General features: G+C 52.2%; 1 protein-coding gene across 1 annotated transcript in view; it reads left to right on the top strand.

Moving 5' to 3' along the window:
* Positions 1–14,108, top strand: part of Acox3 (acyl-CoA oxidase 3, pristanoyl) — a 28,842-nt gene extending 14,734 nt beyond the window's left edge. The window contains exons 9-18 of the mRNA XM_051200206.1: positions 615–797; positions 2,217–2,339; positions 3,651–3,771; positions 5,528–5,650; positions 6,299–6,412; positions 7,878–7,993; positions 9,208–9,382; positions 9,964–10,031; positions 10,690–10,776; positions 13,213–14,108. Of these exons, the coding sequence (XP_051056163.1) occupies positions 615–797; positions 2,217–2,339; positions 3,651–3,771; positions 5,528–5,650; positions 6,299–6,412; positions 7,878–7,993; positions 9,208–9,382; positions 9,964–10,031; positions 10,690–10,776; positions 13,213–13,332 (1,230 nt within the window). The 3' untranslated portion in view covers positions 13,333–14,108. The remainder of the gene's footprint in view (positions 1–614; positions 798–2,216; positions 2,340–3,650; positions 3,772–5,527; positions 5,651–6,298; positions 6,413–7,877; positions 7,994–9,207; positions 9,383–9,963; positions 10,032–10,689; positions 10,777–13,212) is intronic.
* Positions 14,109–18,116: the final 4,008 nt, after the last annotated feature.

The raw sequence follows: 18,116 nt of genomic DNA, 5'->3' as shown, positions 1-18,116 counted from the left end.
TTACCTGTCTGCCTCTGCCTGCCAAGCGCTAGGCACATGACACCATCGCCCGTGAAATATACACATTTTTTTTTAACATCAACAGAACTGTGTTCTCTACCTGAGAGTGTGACAAACGTTCTCTGTCTGGGAGACTGTCATATATATACTACAGTAATTTGGAAGAAGGACCCAAACAAACACATAACCCAGGGCAGCAGTAGGGCACAGGGAGCGAGGACACCAGGCTGTCCACAATGCCACTGAGGGGCCTGAGCACAGCTTGTGCCAAACATAGTAAAGAACAGTGGCATTGACAGTAAGACCGGAACACTGAGCACACGGGAGCTTGGCAGCTGGGGTCCAAGGAGCCACGTGCCAGCAGGGGGCCAGGTGGATGTGAGCCCCGTGCTGGACCACCCTTCATTCTGGTGCCCACCCAGGAAAAGGCAGTGCCCTCGGGTGGACAGTTCACAGGCCACCAAAGAGAAGGAGCTTCTCTACTCAGAACTCCCTCCTTGGGCAGCTGGGAGCCCTCTCCTCACAATACATCCAGGGCACACCTTTGTCTTTGGGGCATTCTCTGAGGCTGCGTAACAGCTGGCCTGACATGTGACCCTGCTTTTCTTCCCCAGGATGTCCGGCAGCGTTTGGGAGCATCCTTGGGCAGCCTGTCCGCAGGACGCATCTCCATCATCGGCTTCTCTGTGGTCAGCCTGAAGCTGGCAGTGTCCATAGCGCTCCGATTCTCAGCCACGCGGTGTCAGTTTGGACCCACAGACGAGGAAGAAATTCCTGTCCTTGAATATCCGCTGCAGGTACCGCTCTTCTTGGCTCCTGGGAGGGAGTTGCTGAGACTTTTCAGGGAATGCCCTGAGAGTAGGACAATGGGCCAAGTCACACCTGCCAGGCACCAGGGCCTTGGGGTGGCTTTTAATTAAAAAGGCAAATGTGTGTTCAAAAGGAGGCACATGGCGGAGGAGAGCCAGGCACCAGGAGGCAGGGGCGAGCCTGCTGAGTGTGCAGATGAGATCACCCTGCTTTGGGTCAAGCTACAGTCTTTTTGACTCACCTGCCCCATCTGTAAGAAATGGCCCCGAGGAAGTCATTCTGGAAGCAGCAGCTGAGCACAGCCCTTTAAATAAGTGCTCTGGCATTTAAAGCAATAGAGATGGTACCCAGCCTTGCATCATCAGAGGCAGCGATGGAGCAAAGCACAGAGGCCATGGGTGGAAAGGGGCACATCGCAGCCACCTCTTTCGTAGCCAGAGGGGCAGTCACGACACCACTCTATGGGGATAAGGGTCAGGTAGGTGAGCGGGCTGCTAAATCTGGCTTAGGTCTTGTGCCGAGTGCTACATTAAGTAGGTATTTGAGTGACAGTCATAAGGAAATGAGACAGGATTGACCTTTCTCTTCATTTTCCTCTTATGTTGGCAACGAGCTGTTTAAGAAGTGAATATTTAAAAAAAAATGCCCCACCATGCCTGGGTGGCCCACATCCTTGTTCCCATGGCAACGGCATATTGACTGTTCTGGTGTCCAGGGAAGGCCAGTGGCATATTGACTATTCTACAAGCCCAGTGGTGAAAGAGCTCTAACCCAGGTCCTCCTTGATGCTGCCACTTCACGGGGTCACAAAAGGCTTATGGGTTGGCAGTGGAAACAACTGACATAGTGTCCGACACTTTGCACACTTGGAACATCCATTGGGCCCCTGTCAGGCCCCACCCATCCCCTCCAATCCATTCATCTCCTCATCCATTTGTCCATCCAGCAGTGGGTGTATGCTGTGTGTGTCAAGTGCTGGTATGTGAGTCCCCCTGGCCCCAGGGTGATTGATGGCCTTTCATGGGTTCACGAAGGATGATGCCGGGGCCGAAGAGAAAGCTTGGTGGTGTAAAGCCCTGGCTGCTCTTCCAAAGGACCTGGGTTTGATTCTCAGCACCCACATGGTGGCTCACAACCATCTGTAGCTCCAGCTCCTGGGGAATCTGATACCTTCTTCTGACCCTGGGTACCAGATGCACATGAAGTGCATATATGTAGTGCTTGCGGGCAAAACATGCACACGCATAAAATAAGCATAAAAAATTGGTGCCTGTCTTGAGCTGAATTGGCACCAGCAGTGGGCTTCCTTCATTCCCAAGAAAGCTGGCCCCAGGCCCAGGGTCAGTGGTAGACTGGCTGACTGGGCCAGCCCCCTGAGTACCTGTCATGTGTCTTGTTTCCCTCAGCAATGGCGCCTACTTCCATACCTGGCAGCTGCCTATGCCTTGGACCACTTCTCTAAGACAATCTTCTTGGACCTGATAGAGCTACAGAGTGGCCTGATCAAGGGAGACCACAGTGCCAGGCAGGTGAGGCATCTGCCTGCTTTACCGTTGCCGAGGTTGAGCAGCCCCGTTTCAGCACTGTGGCCAAACGGAAGCAGCTGGCTGTGGGAACAGAGCCTGTGTGAATTCCTTCAGCTGCCCCACCAGGGACTTGCAGTTTGGACTACGTGCATCACCCCGTTTCTTAGGGATGTGCTGGCGGAGCAGAGCTCACAGCTCCTTTAGAGCACAGTGGTTTTCACACTCGCGTTGCCACACTCAGAGGATGTCTCAGCTCTTGTCTTTTCGTGAACCACTGCACAGAGGTCTGAATCCACTCTCTCTGAGATGACAGCCCAGGATTTGGGTCAGAAGTGAGCATGTAGCCCCACTGGGCTGTTCTGCTGTTCTGCACAGCAGAGTCCATTGCTGGCTGCTCTGTTGGTAGCCTATGGCGTTGATGCTTGGCCCTCCTCGTGTTGCCCCCTCAGTGGAAATCAGATGTCAATCAAAAGACATGGGTCTAGAGGCTGATTATTAGAGGTCCTGCAGACCGCGGTACATACTCTGTCCTAAAGAGCCTGTCAGATGAGCTGCACTGACACCGATCTGGACTGAGGTTTGAGTATTGCACATGCTGGCATGGTTCCCTGGGTAGGAACAGGCCACTACTCATGGGTGCTGCTGACACAAAGGTGCCAAACATGCTTTCCAAACCTAGTGAGTCTGTAACCTGCCTGCTGACACTGATCTCCAGGTTTTTTCTATCTGAAACCCTGTGGTTGAACCAAGCCAGGCACAGTGGTAACTGAAACTCTCCTTAGTTGAGATGGACACTGTTGGTTAAAGGGATCACTTTGTGTAGCAAGCATTGCATTTAATGAATCAGAAAGGGAGATGTGTACGAAACAGATATGAGCTTCAGGAAGAATGCCTTGGAGTGCCCATTCTGCCAAGCCATAACCAAACATCTGCATGGCTATGGTCCTAGACCTCCCTCTAACGGAAGGCTGCGCTGGCTCCAGCGTTGTGCTAATCTTGTGGCCTTCTCTGCAGATGGTCATGTTCCCTACACATCCACGAACTTAGCAGGAGCCACGTCTAATAGGCATTCTCCAGCAGTCTGTAAAGGATATGCTGCCCTTGAGATGTATTTTCCATATAGAGTTGCGATGCATTTATTTTCATGCTATGAACCTATGCCGTGGAGTACCATCCATCTCATCTCTGTCCTCAAGAGCTTCCTAACCCCTTTTCATTATAGCCAGGTTTCCTTTTCACCAGTGCTGAAGCTGGGGCCTGACATGCATGGCCAGAGTCTGTCTTCACCTCTTCTCACTGGGCTCTCTCCCACAGGCAGAGCTTGGACGTGAGATCCATGCACTGGCATCGGCTGGCAAGCCCCTAGCCTCGTGGACAGCTCAACGGGGGATCCAGGAGTGCCGCGAAGCATGTGGGGGACACGGCTATCTGGCCAGTAAGTTTGGGATAGTTTGGGGGCAGTTTTCCATCCTCAGTCCTCCTATTGGTTGCGAGGTCAGGGTTCCACAGAGCGCAGATTTTACTGGGATACAGCCATACCCACTCAGGCACACATTTTCTCTGGCTGTTTCCACACTGACGTGGCAGTACTGAGTCCTCACGACAGTCCTGAAATATTTACCCTCTGGCCTACCACAGGGAAAGTTCACCAACCCCTGTCCCACCCAGATGCCACTTTCTGATGCTTCATGCTTCCTGGTCAAAAGTCGGGATACTGAGGAAATGTGAAGTATGTGTGATCCCAGCACGCAGCTGAGCGGAATTAGCAGGTTACTTCAGTGTGACGTTTGGCCAATGACTTGGTAGTTCTGAAACCTGGACAAGACAAGCCTTACTGATGCCGAGCATCCAATCACACAAGCAGCTAGTACATGACTGCGGTGAACAACCAGCTGGCCCAGGTTGCCGTGGTCTCCATGGTAACTGGACAGGTTACCCTCACTATGCCTCAGCTTTCCTAGTAGAAGATGGTGGAATTATGCACACAGCATGTTGGTTCTTCCAAGGAGTCAGTGCATATAACTTACTAGAGGACCTGGCCTATAGCACTATAGTTAGTATACAGTAGTAACTATACCATAGTAGAGAAGTAGATAGGTAATTCTTCCCTCCCATTAATTTAGAATGCTTACTTTGACCTCCACGAATCAGAAGCGACTAACAATAGCTGGCTGCTCAAAGCCAGCCACTGCTGCTGCGGACAGCACAGAACTGCCAGCCCTTCAGTGGCCAGAGAGATGATCAAGGCTGCTGTGACGCCGTGGATGCTCCCGCAGCAGCCTGGATTTGATGCTCCTGCCACTCGGCATGCTGTGGTGTGGCCTCCACTCCCCACACACTGTCTCTTACTAGCACTAGCTTGCGGTGGCCATGTCTGAGTTATTCCTTTGCCTGTTTTTGTTCTTTCTGCAGTGTTCTTGGTAGGGCTTTTATTTGTTGTTATAACTCCCCCAAACACATAGAGTTTATCTTTGGTCTGGTTTTAAATAGAATAAGGAAGTTGCATGTCGAAGTACTACAGACACGACCATGACTGACTCACAGCTCATTACTCACCAGTCAGGATGCAGGGGCCAAAGTCAAATGTAAAGAGCCATATCAAGGTTACATGTCAGCTGTCTGATCCCACAGGAGGCCTACCCCAGGCCTTTACCCAGTGGGTTAGCTATAGCATGGAGGCTGGGCTGGCTTCTCCATCTGCCTCAACGGGGATGTTGGAGAAAGGGCTGAGAGGCTGGTTCTGGATGGCTTGCCTCAGGCAGGCCCTGGGCAAAGGGCATCTCATGAAGTGCACGCGGGCCCCAGATGTTCACATCGCAGGAGATGGTTAGAATCTCTGGTTAGAAATAGGCTTTTTAAGGCTTCAGAGTAGCCCGTGTCCTGCCTCTGGAGTGGTCCCCACACTCTGGGGAAGCTCTGCTAGGCGATTCTTCAGGTAATACCAACAGGCAGGAAGGTGACAGTTCTGGGTCCTCACTGCCACCAACCCTGTGCTGACTGTTCTTATGCCATCCTGGGGGGCGACTTTTTCGTCCCTAAGGATGGGGAACGGCTGGGACACAGCCAGCAGATGTGGGCCAAGGGGCAGGGAGGCAAGCACTTCCTGCCTCTGGATGGGTGGGTCTGTGGGAGGGGCACTTCTCAGGGCACCTTGAGTAATGCTGTGGCATTTTTTTTTTTTTTTTTTGCAGTAAATCGGCTTGGTGACCTCAGAAATGACAGTGATCCAAACTGCACCTATGAGGGTGACAACAACGTCCTGCTACAGCAGACCAGCAGCCACCTGCTCAGCCTCCTGGAGCACCGGCTCCAAGGTAGGTACCTCTGTGGGAGGCCGCGCTCAGCAGGGCACAGGAATCTCTCAGGCTCTGGGGATCCCATGCTTGTATCAATGTATGTCCTCAAGCCAGGCATGGTGGCACAGTCCCATAATCTGAGTTCTCAGGGGGCCAAGGAGGGAGCATCTCAAGTTAGAGGCAAACCACTGTCTCACCGGGTGGTGGTGGCACATGCATTTAATCCCAGCACTCAGGAGGCAGAGGCAGGTGGATCTCTGAGTTCAAAGCCAGCCTGGTCTATAGAACTACAGAACAAGTTCCAGGATACCCAAGGCTACACAGAGAAACCTTGTCTCCAAAAAACCAAAATAACAACAAAAAGAAAGGAAGGGAGGGAGGGGAGAGAGGGAGAGAGGGAGGGATGGAGGGAGAGAGGGAGGGAGGGAGAAAGAAGAGGGGTTGGAGAGAGAGAGGGAGGGAGGGATGGAAGGAAGGAAGGACGGACGGACACTATCTCAAAAATAAAAAGCTAAAGAAAGATGGATGATCTTTAGCTGGCAACAGAGGAGTTCCTAGGTGCAGGCAGAGTAGAGGAGCCTAGCCAGAGATGATGAGCTAGCAGGCTAGGCTCTGTGAGTAGGGACTCCTTGTCTTTCTCCTGAGACACGGAAGTGTGTGTCCTAGATGGAGCTGCCTTCACAAGCCCTCTCAAGACAGTGGACTTTCTGGAAGCCTATCCTGGAATCTTGGGCCAGAAGTTTATGGGCTCCAGCAAAGCTGACTGGCTGGACTCAGCAGGTACTGGCATTCTCTCCTCCATTGCCCTGCTTTTCCTGTCATTGCCCCAGGAATGAGCCTGGCCCCAGGGAAGGATGGTAGCACTTACACTGGGGTGGCCATTGACAGGGGCAGGTGCGTTTCTGCCTTGCAGTATTTCCTTGGTTTTGTTGCTGTCCATAAATCTCGGAAAGGTCTTTGCGGTGCCCACCTTCCTGCTGCCCGTGACTTGATCCTTTGGGAGGCGCTGGGGAACAGTGAGCCACGTGAAGTAAGAATGGGTGGGCATCGCCCCAGCCTTGGCTGTGGCCTCCAGAAGTGGATGCAAATTTTGGCATGCTAAGGATGATATTTAAGGATCAAAAATGACCGCCAGGCAGCCCTGGATCCTGTCCTGGGCATAACAGGGTACTGAGAGGAGCAGACATCCACACACAGTCTCACAGTGTAAAAGTAGACTTCCAAAATCAAGTTGTCCTTCCTTGCCTCTCTCTGATCCTGAGGGCTCCAGACACTCTTGGTTTGTGGCTGTGACACTCCACCCTCTCTCTGCCTCTGTTGTCACAGGATATCCTTTGTCTCTGTACATTGTTCTTGGAGGTGAGGATTTGCCTTTTTAATGGGCTTTTCAGTTGAGCTGTGAGGCTCTCACAGCCAGATACTCTATGGCATCATTTTCCTGAGAACAGGCTCCTCGACACCAGAGGAAATAGGTCCAACCTGACGTGGCCAGAACCCTATTCCCTCGCCAGTGGCTCTGAGCCATGACCAGCTACCTAGCAGAAGTCCTCTTGCTCCTTGGTCCCTGAAACCCGCAGGTCCTTTGGATCAGGCGCTGAGCCTTTTTACGCAGGATGTGGGGTGTGGAGAGCATGGACTCCACCATGAAGCCGGTCAGAACCTATTTCCCATTCGAGGCTGTGTGTCTTCACTCACCCGTGCCCTGTGTCCTGAGTAGTGTGGGAAGTCAGGCCCCTTTCTGCCTCTCTGCCATTTTCCTGGCCAGGTCCCAGCAACCAACCCTGGCCCTTTCCTCTGTAACTGGCTTTGCCAGTGGGAGTTTGTAGAGAGCAGCATGCCAGTCTGAGGCCTTGGCAGGACAAGTGCCAACCTATAGCCTCCTAGATGGCCAGTGAGGTTAAGGATGGGCATAGAGGTGCCCACCCTCTCAGCTCCTGGCCATCCGTAGCAACTGGGCACCTCAGTGCCTCTGAAGGAGCAGTCACTGCGTCTTAGCTGACTGAGTGGCCCTGTGATCTGCAGCCTCAAAGCTGCAATGACAGTGTGGGACTGCTGTCAGTCACAACCAACCTGTCAACTCCACCTGGGGGCAGCTACCCTCAGTGACCGGGTTCCTCTGTCTGCAAAACTGCCCATCCTCTACTGTCCTCATGAGGACCACCCGGGTATGCATGGCTGCATGTATGCCCAGGCTGCCTGGCATGGTAGCAGGTGCCCTCAGTTGCTTCCTGTGTCCCCCACAAAGCTCTCCTGGCGGCATACCGCTGGCTTGTCTGCTACCTGCTCCAAAGGAGTCATCAGAAACGCTGTCAAGAGAAAAAGTCCAGCGGCAGTGACTTCGAAGCAAGAAACAACAGCCAGGTAGGTTTGTTTTACAGTTTGCATCCGCTCTGCTTGCCCTGGTGTGTATTATGAGAAGTCGACATCCTGGCAGCTGCAGGCCCTACCCTTCCACCCTGTAAAGTATTAATACCCAGCCTTGCTGCCTGTGGGAGAGATGAACAGCAACAGCTAGAGAGGAGGAGTGTGGGCTGTAAGAACTTGGACCCACCGTAAGGGCTGTCAGTGACGCAACGCCTCCATGGCCCACCCCTCAGCCCTTCTCACCCCTCCGTCCAGTCATTCTCAGCCACCATCTTCAGCCGGGAAAGACCACAGTACCCCCTACTCCCTGGCCACCTGGCTTGGTATCCCCCACCCCCACTCCAGAAGCAGCCCGTGCTTGGCTGCACAGTTTGGATTTAAATCCTCTGTGGATTTTAAAGTTCTGGTGAGGCAGAGCATTAGGAGCAGGGAAAGATGTGCCGGCAGCCATCATGCACCGGTACGGTTACCAGAGAAGGTCACCCAAGGGGTCTTTATTAGCTAGCCTACCTAAGGAGGCAGTCAGTCTGTGGCCGGAGAGGGGATCCCACAGGGCTAGTCTCACACGCAGTATAGAAACAGGGTAGTGGGTGTGTGTGAGTGAGTGTGTGTGAGTGTGTGCATGCATTTCAGAAGCCCTGGAGAACAGTGCAGCATTAGCCCTGTCCAGTAGAACCTGTGTTCCTCTACCACCCTAGACACAGGAGGACAGGTCCTGTGCCCTGGACCTATTGTTGGTGTCACAGTGCTGTAGTGACAGCCTGTTTGGCCTCGGTTCTCTTGAGAGTTGGGCGTGGGGCCAAGTGACAGTGGGCTGTCTTGGAGTGTGTAAATGTTATAGTGTTCCCTTCACAGGGCTTAGCTTCACTCTGAGATCCGCACACGCGTTTGTGTGTGTGCGCGCGCATGTGTACATGTGTGCGCGCGTGTTTATGTGTGTGTGCACGCACACATGTGTGCATACGTGTGTGTGCATGCACATGTGTGTGCACGTGTGTGTATGTGTGCGTGTATGTGTGCGTGTGTGCATGCGTTTGTGTGTGTGCGTGTGTGTCCCAGTGCTGCTTAGCCTCACAGTACTGACCTAGAATGAATGTTTGAACACGGATGCAGTCTACAGTCCCCTGTAGTCCCTCCTCATATGAGAGGAGTTGTGCAGCCGTGGTGACTGGCTACCTCCAGCACACACTAGGCCTTTGTTGTATTTGCAGGTGTATTACTGCCGGCCCCTGGCTCTGGTCTTCTTGGAGCTCACTGTGGCACAACGATTCCATGTACACACACACAGCCCCAGCGTGCCTCCATCTCTGCAGGCTGTGCTTAGGCGGCTCAGCACACTCTACGGCCTGTGGTCCCTGAGCCAGCATATGGCCCTGCTCTACCAAGGTGAGGCTGCAACTTAGACCTCAGCTGAGAATAGTGACCAGGTGCCTTTCTCTTTAGTCATCACAGAGTCCTTCCTGCTTCCAGTACATTCCCAGCTACACAGATCACTGTTGAGGTTCTACAGGAAGGCTTCTGTGGGCTTGAAGTGACACCCGTGGACCGGGTCTCCTACTCTGTCTGGTGGTGGCTTCAGAGGCCTATGTGCCCCCCCACACCACAACCCCGTAACCCCTCTTGGCTGCCAGCTCCTCACATCCACCTGCAGTGCATCTGGGCACCTGTGCAGTCTGATGCTGACACCTGCCTACTTGTGTACTCTGTGTCCCTCCTATGGTAGGACTGCACCCAGCCCCAAGCCTCGGGGCCTGCTCTCCCTCACAGCTTCTTAGCCAGAACTGACACATGCCCAGGGACAAGGAACCTCATAACTGGCCCGGAGCCAGCACATTTCTTCTGTGACACAGTAGGCCAGCCATTGCTGAGATACCAACACCTCAGCCCAATAAAGCTGAGTGGGAAAGCTACTTCTTATGGTTTGTAGCCACAGGCCTGAGGGGTATGTGACAAGATTGTGTTTGCAGGTGGCTACATTTCTGGTGAACCAGCAGGAAGAGCCATGGAGGATGCCATCTTGGCACTGTGTATGCAGGTGAGTCATGTCGCCTTTGTCGGGATCCTCTCGGTCCACACTGGGCAGCCCTCACCGTTACCCCCAAGGCTATCTGCTTGCACTCTGCCACCACCCCACCCAAATGTTAACTTAAACTTCAGTGTGCTTGGCAGGAGTTATTTGAAGAAAAAAAAAAGAAGAAGAAGATTGTTTTCATTTCAAGAAAATCCTTGGGCGTCTCCACAGCAGATTGCTCTTGGGTTTAATATTAGTCTGTGTGAGGAAGCAGGGATCTGGGAGCCACCGCCTCAGCTGCAAGCTTTCACAGGAGCGCAGGATCACTTCTTGCTCTTGTGGCTTCTGGACTTCCTCTCCTGCTTTAGAACAGCAGTTGCCAGACTGGGGATGAGCCTCAGGGGACACGCTAACAGTCACCTGCACTATCACCTCTGCCAGCTTCCAGCCTTGCTGCAATAGCAAACGCTGGCCGGCCATCCCGAGTGAATGGCGACATGGTAGAAATATGCAAACACACACCCAGGGAGTCTCTAACCCAGACCCGTGAGGCCTCCCAGCACTGTGCGCCTGCTCAGGTTTCCAGGGCTCTGTTAGCAACCAGCTGAGTGGCTCTGTTACTCCGCGGTTGCCCTGGAGATTGGAGGGCGTTGCCAAGTGGACGGACTTTGTTTCCCAACAGCTGAAAGATGATGCGGTGGCCCTGGTGGATGTGATAGCCCCTTCTGACTTTGTCCTGGGCTCTCCAATTGGCAGAGCTGATGGTGAGGTAAGGGGGTGACCCCTCGGGCCATGGAGGTTTGACTGGAGTCTGTGCGGGTCCTAAGACAGTGAGCAGTCTTGAGTGCCTTCCTGGAAATTGTCTCACATGAGGGACTTTCTGGGGACGAGAAGAACCAGGTGGTATCACAGCCCTTTGCCCCTCCACCTCTGTAGTCTTGCATACCCATTCCTGATGGCCCTTCACCCTGTGGGACAAGAAAGTTGCACTGCAGCCCTGGGGTGGCATACAGTTCCTCTGTGAGGACTGGGGCGTCAGCCTCCTTGCCCCTCCCCGCCTGCTTTCCACTTGGGCCCTGGCAGCTCAGTCACAGACACCATTAGCCACCCTGGCCCTGGCCCCCCAGGTCAGATGTGACTCCATCTGATTTCTCCGCTTTAAAGCCTTGAACATCTTCAGGTTCTCCCCTAGCCTGCCCTTCAACCACAGTTGATTACCCCTTGGCCATCCCAAATGAGGGGCCACTGCCCCTCTGTGCCTACCTGTACAGCCCCACACCCCTCACTTCACTTCCTTACCCCACTTGTTGCTAAATTCTAGAATGGTTTCTTCAGAAGCAGTTAGGCACCATGTCCCTTGTCCCACGAGACAGCAACCGGGCACCCAAGGTGCAGCTGAGCTCTCCTGCCCCTGCTGCACCCTCCTGCCCTGCCATGCCTACCTCTCTTGCTCCTGTCATGTTATACTGTGCTGCTCTGGCCCTCCAACCCCAGCCCCAATCCGGCCCTCTGTGCTAGTGTGTTGGGCTGGTTCCCACCACAAGGTCCTTGCATATGCCACACCACCGTCTGGCGTACCCTTGCGTCCACTCAGCCTGGCTTGAGCCCCTCACGTCTTTGTCTCCCTCACACAAACACCCATTCCTCTGCCGGGTGGCCCTGCTAGCTCAGAAGTAACTTCCTGTATGACGCCCTATCACAAGGTGATGCTCCTGTAGGGAGATACCCGTAGCCGACATTTCCACAGTACCTTGCTACCCCCAGGACTATGCCTCCATTACTCTGGCAGCATGACATCTCAAGGTCTTCCAGCCATGTGCTTGAGGTCTGACGGTTGTGAGCTGTGGGATGGGACCCAGCTCATCCCCGGACCATGGTGGCCTTCTGTGAGATGGAGAACAAAAGTGAGGGAATGGAGCCCACTGTCTCCAAGCACCTTTGGATCCAGTGCCTCTGAACCCCGAGATGGCACACTCAGGCTGCTTGTGCATTGGGATGGGCATCCAGGGAGCAGATGTGAGCCAGGGCTGAGCAAAGAGTTCCCAGATGCATCAGGAGCATGTGCAGGCAGGGCCAACGGCCCGCCGTGTTATCACATCGTTTTTATAAGAGCCCAGTGTGCAAAGAAGCCTGCCAGATGGTCCACGCACAGCCAGTCGTGGGCAGAGATCTGGGCCCTGGTGTTAGAGTTGATGGACAGAGCACTGAGGGGTGGGGCTTGCCTCACTTGAATCCCCCAGGCACACAGGCCTCTCAGGCATTTGTAAGAAGGACCTGCACGCTAGGACACTACGTGCAGGGAGGGGCCTGTCACCTAAAGAAGGAACTGCAGCACGCGCCCCATGATCAGGAGCTGGAGGTGGAGAGGCGCTGTCCCTGGATGGAAAGGGACTTCTGGTCGGAGTGCTGCAGCTCAGTCTATGGCCCCCAGGCACTGCCTGGCAGAGTGACTAACTGCACACTCCCCAGCGTAAGTAAGTGGTGCTCTGGCCCAGCTCTCATAGGTAGACACAGCTTCTGATGTGCAAACTCAGCTGAGGATGGGAGACAGCATTGAGGGCAGCACTGTGAAATGTGGCCAAGTTTACACTCCATGGGGAGCAGGCCAGGTCTACAGGGCGAGAGCCAGCTGTGTGCCCTGGGTCCCTCTAAGCTACCCGCTCTGCCCTAGCTGACACTGCCCAAGGTGTCCATGTCTGCAGCTTGTGTAGGATCCCCCCAGTCTGTAACTTCCCCCCAGACAGCATCCACTCTCCCTGTTTTCCACTGAGGAACTGTGGCTAAGACTCTAGTGGGTCATTGGACTGTCCCGGTCTCCTGGATTGTGCATCCTGAGCTGTAGGCTAGCTGGGGGCAGGTCTCAGAGAAGACAGAACATATCCTGGCAAATGTGGGAGGTGAGGGAAGGGGTGGGGCAAGGAGCCTATGAGGATGTAGGGGTGGCCACTGCCGACAGAGAGTTCCCAGGAAGGGAACATTTCACAGGAGGATGCTTCCCATCAGAAAGGCTTTTTATGGCACTTCATAATTAAATTTTCCTAATTACTTCCTACTAACAAATAAAAGGCTTATATAAATCAAACATACATCTTAACATCTCCCCCCCCCCAAAGAGATATGAAGGATTTCCTGTCCTCACAAACCAGAGGCGATCACTCTCTCACACTTACCCTCTGCTAATTACGGCCTCTGCTTCTACCTGCAGCTCTATAAAAACCTGTGGACAGCCATCCTGCAGCAGAACGGTGTGCTAGAGCGTGCCACCTGGTGGCCTGAGTTCACTGCCAACAAACCTGTGGCCAACAGGCTGAAGTCCCAGCTCTAGATAGACGTGGTGGGAGAGGTGGGCCACAGCAGAAGCATCTGATCCAGAGGCCTGGACCCAGGAGACACCAAGATATCCATGCCGAAAACCACACACACCATATAGTTCCCTTGTCCCTAGTCAGCCTGCTGTACCCATCCTCCAGTGGGGGGAAATCATGTTTCACATACAGGGTCAGGGAGTTTGCACAGTGTGTCTCCCCGAGGGCCTTGGGGTTTTAACAAAGAATTTTATCCATTCTCTCTTGGGAATACAGATAGGAAGGTAAAGTCAGGGCTCACAATGAAGGCTTCTGCTTAGGTGAACTTTGGGGTCCATAGGAGGTTTTTGCAAAGCTTTCTTCTCTATTCTGCCTTCTGATCCTTTAACCCTTCTTGTGGTATGGCCATACCTTGGTTTTACTTGCCATTTATGGCTCTGTACCATGGACCATCGGAATGACAGAACTGCAAGATTTTCTTGGGGAAAATGTCTTATTATTTCTTTTGGTGGCACCAGGAGTTTCCGCTGAGGAAGTGTGTGGTGTGGGGACATGTAGCCTACTCACCACGACGTCCCCACCTTGTCAGTGACTGGTTGGCAGTGGTTTCAGTCCTTTTATTTCTAAAACAGGAGAAATGCTCAGTGCCATCTGTCCCCACCAAGTGTCCCTGAGCGAATTCACACGTGTGCTTCTGAGAGGTATGGGGCATGCTGCCGTCCCTTCAGCTGTAGGGAGGATCTATACCCTTAGCCTTCCTGAGGGGTGTTCTGAGCCCCAGGTGCTTGCTGAGCCCGCAAGCCGTGCCCCCATCGTGACTCAGACCCCTCCTAGAGTCCCACCCCAGCCCAATGGCATGGGTTGGCTCTGGGGACCGCCAGCTGAAGTCCTTGTGGAACATGGGGGCCGTGTGTTCACAGATGATCCCCTCCACCCGGATCTGCGGCTTTCCCCAACAGTGATGACTAAGTCTGACATCTTAGTCCTGCCACACAGTGGTCGCCTCAGCCACCTGCTCACCTGACCATATTTTTGTGTGGGGGCTTGATTTACTATCCTGTCTGATTGGAGACTGACCAGCAGATCACAGAAATGGCCACAGTCACTAGAGTGTTGCATTAAGATAAGTCACATGGTTCCCAGGATCAGGCAGTCTTCCTTCGATGGCCAGTGCCAATAGATTTGAAGTGATAGAAAAATTATCAGCAGCCGTAGCTTCCGAGGGAGGGGGAGTCAGTTTCCTTTAAGAGTGGCCACTGGTGGGTTGGCCATGCTCCATTGCATGCTCACGGACTCAAGAGCTTATGTGTGGTCACAAAGCAGTCTTGATGGTTTTTTAAAAAAAGTGTGTGTGTGTATTTTCATATCCATCCATTGGGTATGTTTTTGTCCCTGGCACAGAGACTAGCTCTCTGGACACCATATTTGATGGCTGTGCTATTAGCTTGCAGGCATCACATGACGTTCAGGGATGAAGTCTATATCCCAAGTCTCTGTGTGCATGCACTTCACTCCTCAGTCCTGAGGGTGAGGCTGGTGGCATGTGAGACAGGCCTATGGGCCGGGGCCATGTTATTAAGACACACTTGTAAAGGGCCCTTAAAAATGAAACATTTGTAAACAGCAGTAAAAACCTGAATAATTGCAATAAAGTTTGAAATTGAAGCCCTGCTTTCTCCTGCTGTGTATGGGTGCTGTTGGGCAATAGCAGAGTTCAAAGAGGAAAAGTGTTTCTGGCGACCTCACACCTTTTACTCATTTACTTTGGTCACAAGGCATACAGCCTGTTCACTGTGTTTTTTGGCTCCTGCCAAGTTGCCTCCACCCACAAGTTTGCGCAGTGGGAGTGACCTGTGTTGTGTGGTCATCTTGCCTCTCCCAAGGATCTCCATCATCACCTGGCTTTGCATCAACCAGTGTTAGCCTGCATTCTATTGGATGCTTTTCTTCACATGGGGGGAGGGATGGGGGAGGGGGCATCTTTTCCCACTTGAAATGATGGTATGGCTGTTTCCCCCATCAAACCTCATGGACCTCCAAAGTTCTCAGCCTCTTCCTGAGAGACAAGTCTAGATGATTGCACTCTGATCTCAATGTGGCACATACATACCTGTACGTCATGCATGTGGCTTACTCTGGCTAGCTATCAAAAGGGGCTTGCTAGGACTCACTCTGTACCCTCTGCCGTAGGACTTTGGGTATCAAGTTGCCATAGAAGAGTAAAGACAGGCAGGGCAGTGGCCAGCTGAGCCTACCAGCTGTGCATCAGTCTCACTTATGGAGAGGCACATTGTTGCACGCATTGTGTAAGCACAAACATCAGCAGATCTGTGACAGCACATAAATCCGAGGCTGGAAAGAGATGCACTTGGTCAGTCTCCTCCCCAGCTGCTTCCCAGGAAGGCAGGAAACCATGTCCTCAGGGTGGAAGCATTTCATAGCAGCTGAGGTACCATCCAATTGCCTTTGATATTGCCTGAGTGGGTCACCTATATGTCCTGTCTCATCTCACAACCCATCCTCATTTGTTCTTGCTGTCCTGTGGTGGCACCTGTCCTTTTAAAAATGTTTAGGTGCATGTGTGCATGGGTACATGCATGTGTGCAAGGGTGCATGCGTGCATGTGCGTGTGCATGCTGCGTGCATGCATGTGTGTGTGTGTGTGTGAGAGAGAGAGAGAGAGAGAGAATGGGAGGGAGAGAATGCAGGTATATACGTGCCCCAGTAAGCATGTATAGGTCAGAGGATGACCTTTGGAGTCAGTCCTGGCTTTCCACTGTTACCAGCAGGTAAATAAATGTCTCTCCCTGCCACATTGCTGTAGAGGCACTGTGACTGTAGACACACACTACCACACACAGCTTGATGTGGGCTCTGGGGATCTGAACCCAGATCCTCATGCTTGTGTGGCCAGCCCTTTTCCCACTGAGCGATCCCCCTACCCTCCCAGTTTTGTTTTTTGCCTCATGGAGTAGTTAAACTCAAGTGTTGTATCTGTAAAGTGTTTGTTTGTTTGTTTGTTTTAGTTTGGTTTGTTTCCAGAAAGGGGCTATCTGCATAGCCCTGGCTATTTTGGAACTTGCTACATAGAACAGGCTGGCTTCAAACTGAGAGATCTGCCTGCCTCTGCCCAAATGCTGAGATCAAAGGCATGAACCACCACACCTGGCTATCTGTAAAACATTCTTACATATTGAAAGTAGAAAGCCTTGGATATCCTCTGTAAGTTATTTTCCTTTTATTAGTCATTTGCCTTGTAATGTATTAGCCTTCTCATTTGGACTTAAAGTAGCTTTAGCTTTAAAAAATCAGAACTATTTCTAACTTTAAAGCCCAAGAAGCATGTGTGCTCCAGGCTTGAAATCACACTTAGGAATTCACCTCGGGCCAGGATCATTTGCATTTGCATTAATTTCCCTTCGGTTACATTTCGGGATTTATTGACAGGGGCGTGGTGTGAGGTGGGGATCAAGATAGACTCAGCTGGCTAGCTTGTTGACTTGTGCACTGGCCTGATTCTCCGTCTGTTGAAGGTGAGACTCTTTTGTTTGTGTGCTTCTGTGTTGCCCCATTCACACTAGCAGCCCTTTCTCTTTTGTTGTTCGTTTGTTTTTTGTTGCTGATGTTGTTTTGTTGTTTTTATTTTTTAGATAGAGTTTCTCTGTGTATCCCTGGCTGGCTGGCCTGGAACTCACTGTAGACCTGGCTGGCCTGGAACTCAGAGATCTGCCTGCCTCGATATTAGCATTTCTTGCTTCTAGATTCTGGTTCTCAACTTTCTGTTTTCAGTGCAGCAAGGAAATGCTCAACTGTCATCTTTTTCAGAAATCTCTTGGGCAACTGAACTTGACTTCTCCAGCCCACATATCCAAAGGGTTCTTTGGAATTTATTTGGAGGTTCTGTTTAGCTGTCAGGCCTACACCAGGAGAAAATCTTATCTTTAGAGGAGGGTTGTCTTTTCATCCAAGGCTATTTCTTTAGGCTATCTTATTTATTTTTATTTTATGTATGTGGGAGTTTTGCCTGCATACATATTTGTGTGCCACAGGCCTATATGGTGCCCACAGAAGTCAAAAGAGGGTGTCAGATGCCCAGAAACTAAAATTGCAGTTACTTGTGAGCTGCCATACTGGTACTGAGAACCAAGCCCATGTCCAGGGCTTTAAACTGTGGAGCCATGTCTCTTTCTGTTTCTCTGTGCTATGTTCAGGAATTTCACTGTTACCCCATGACATTGGAACGCTCTTTGGCCTTTGCGAGGGGCATGTATATAGACTAACTTCAGTATCTAGGATTAGATACTGAAACATCTTCTTGCTTCACCATTTGGTAGGTTCCTGTGACATGGTAAGAAACAAGATAACAATTTCAAGGGACACTGGTGACTGTCTCAGAGGTAAGGGTGAAGCCAGGGCTTCTGGGTATCCTTAAAGACCAACTCCAATGCGGGGACGGAAGTGGCCTCGATTCTTCTGAGGAGCTCCTTGTCTCCTCAGCTGTGTGGCCTCTACGAACCCAAGACTTGAGCCAGTCTGTGGGAGGTCAGAGAGCAAAGACCTAGACTAGCTGGGGAGCGTTCCAGAGCAGGGAGAGCAGGACAGGTGCAGGCCGAGGCTCCGAGCAGTAGCTCCTGGAAGACCTCACTGGCTTAGCTGTCTGCCTTTGCCCGTAGGTCTCAGGTGAAAGGCAGACAGAATAGTGTCCTGAGATGAGATAATCTAGAGTCCCCAGGCTGTGTAGTCCTTCCACCAGATATCATTCTGCAACTCTGAAACTCAGTAAGCTACATGGTGCCAGAGCCGA

The sequence above is a fragment of the Phodopus roborovskii genome, unplaced genomic scaffold (genome assembly GCF_943737965.1).
Source record: "Phodopus roborovskii unplaced genomic scaffold, PHOROB, whole genome shotgun sequence".
NCBI lineage: Eukaryota > Metazoa > Chordata > Mammalia > Rodentia > Cricetidae > Phodopus > Phodopus roborovskii.
Note: the sequence above shows the minus strand (reverse complement) of the source record. Positions and strands in the feature narration are given on the sequence as shown.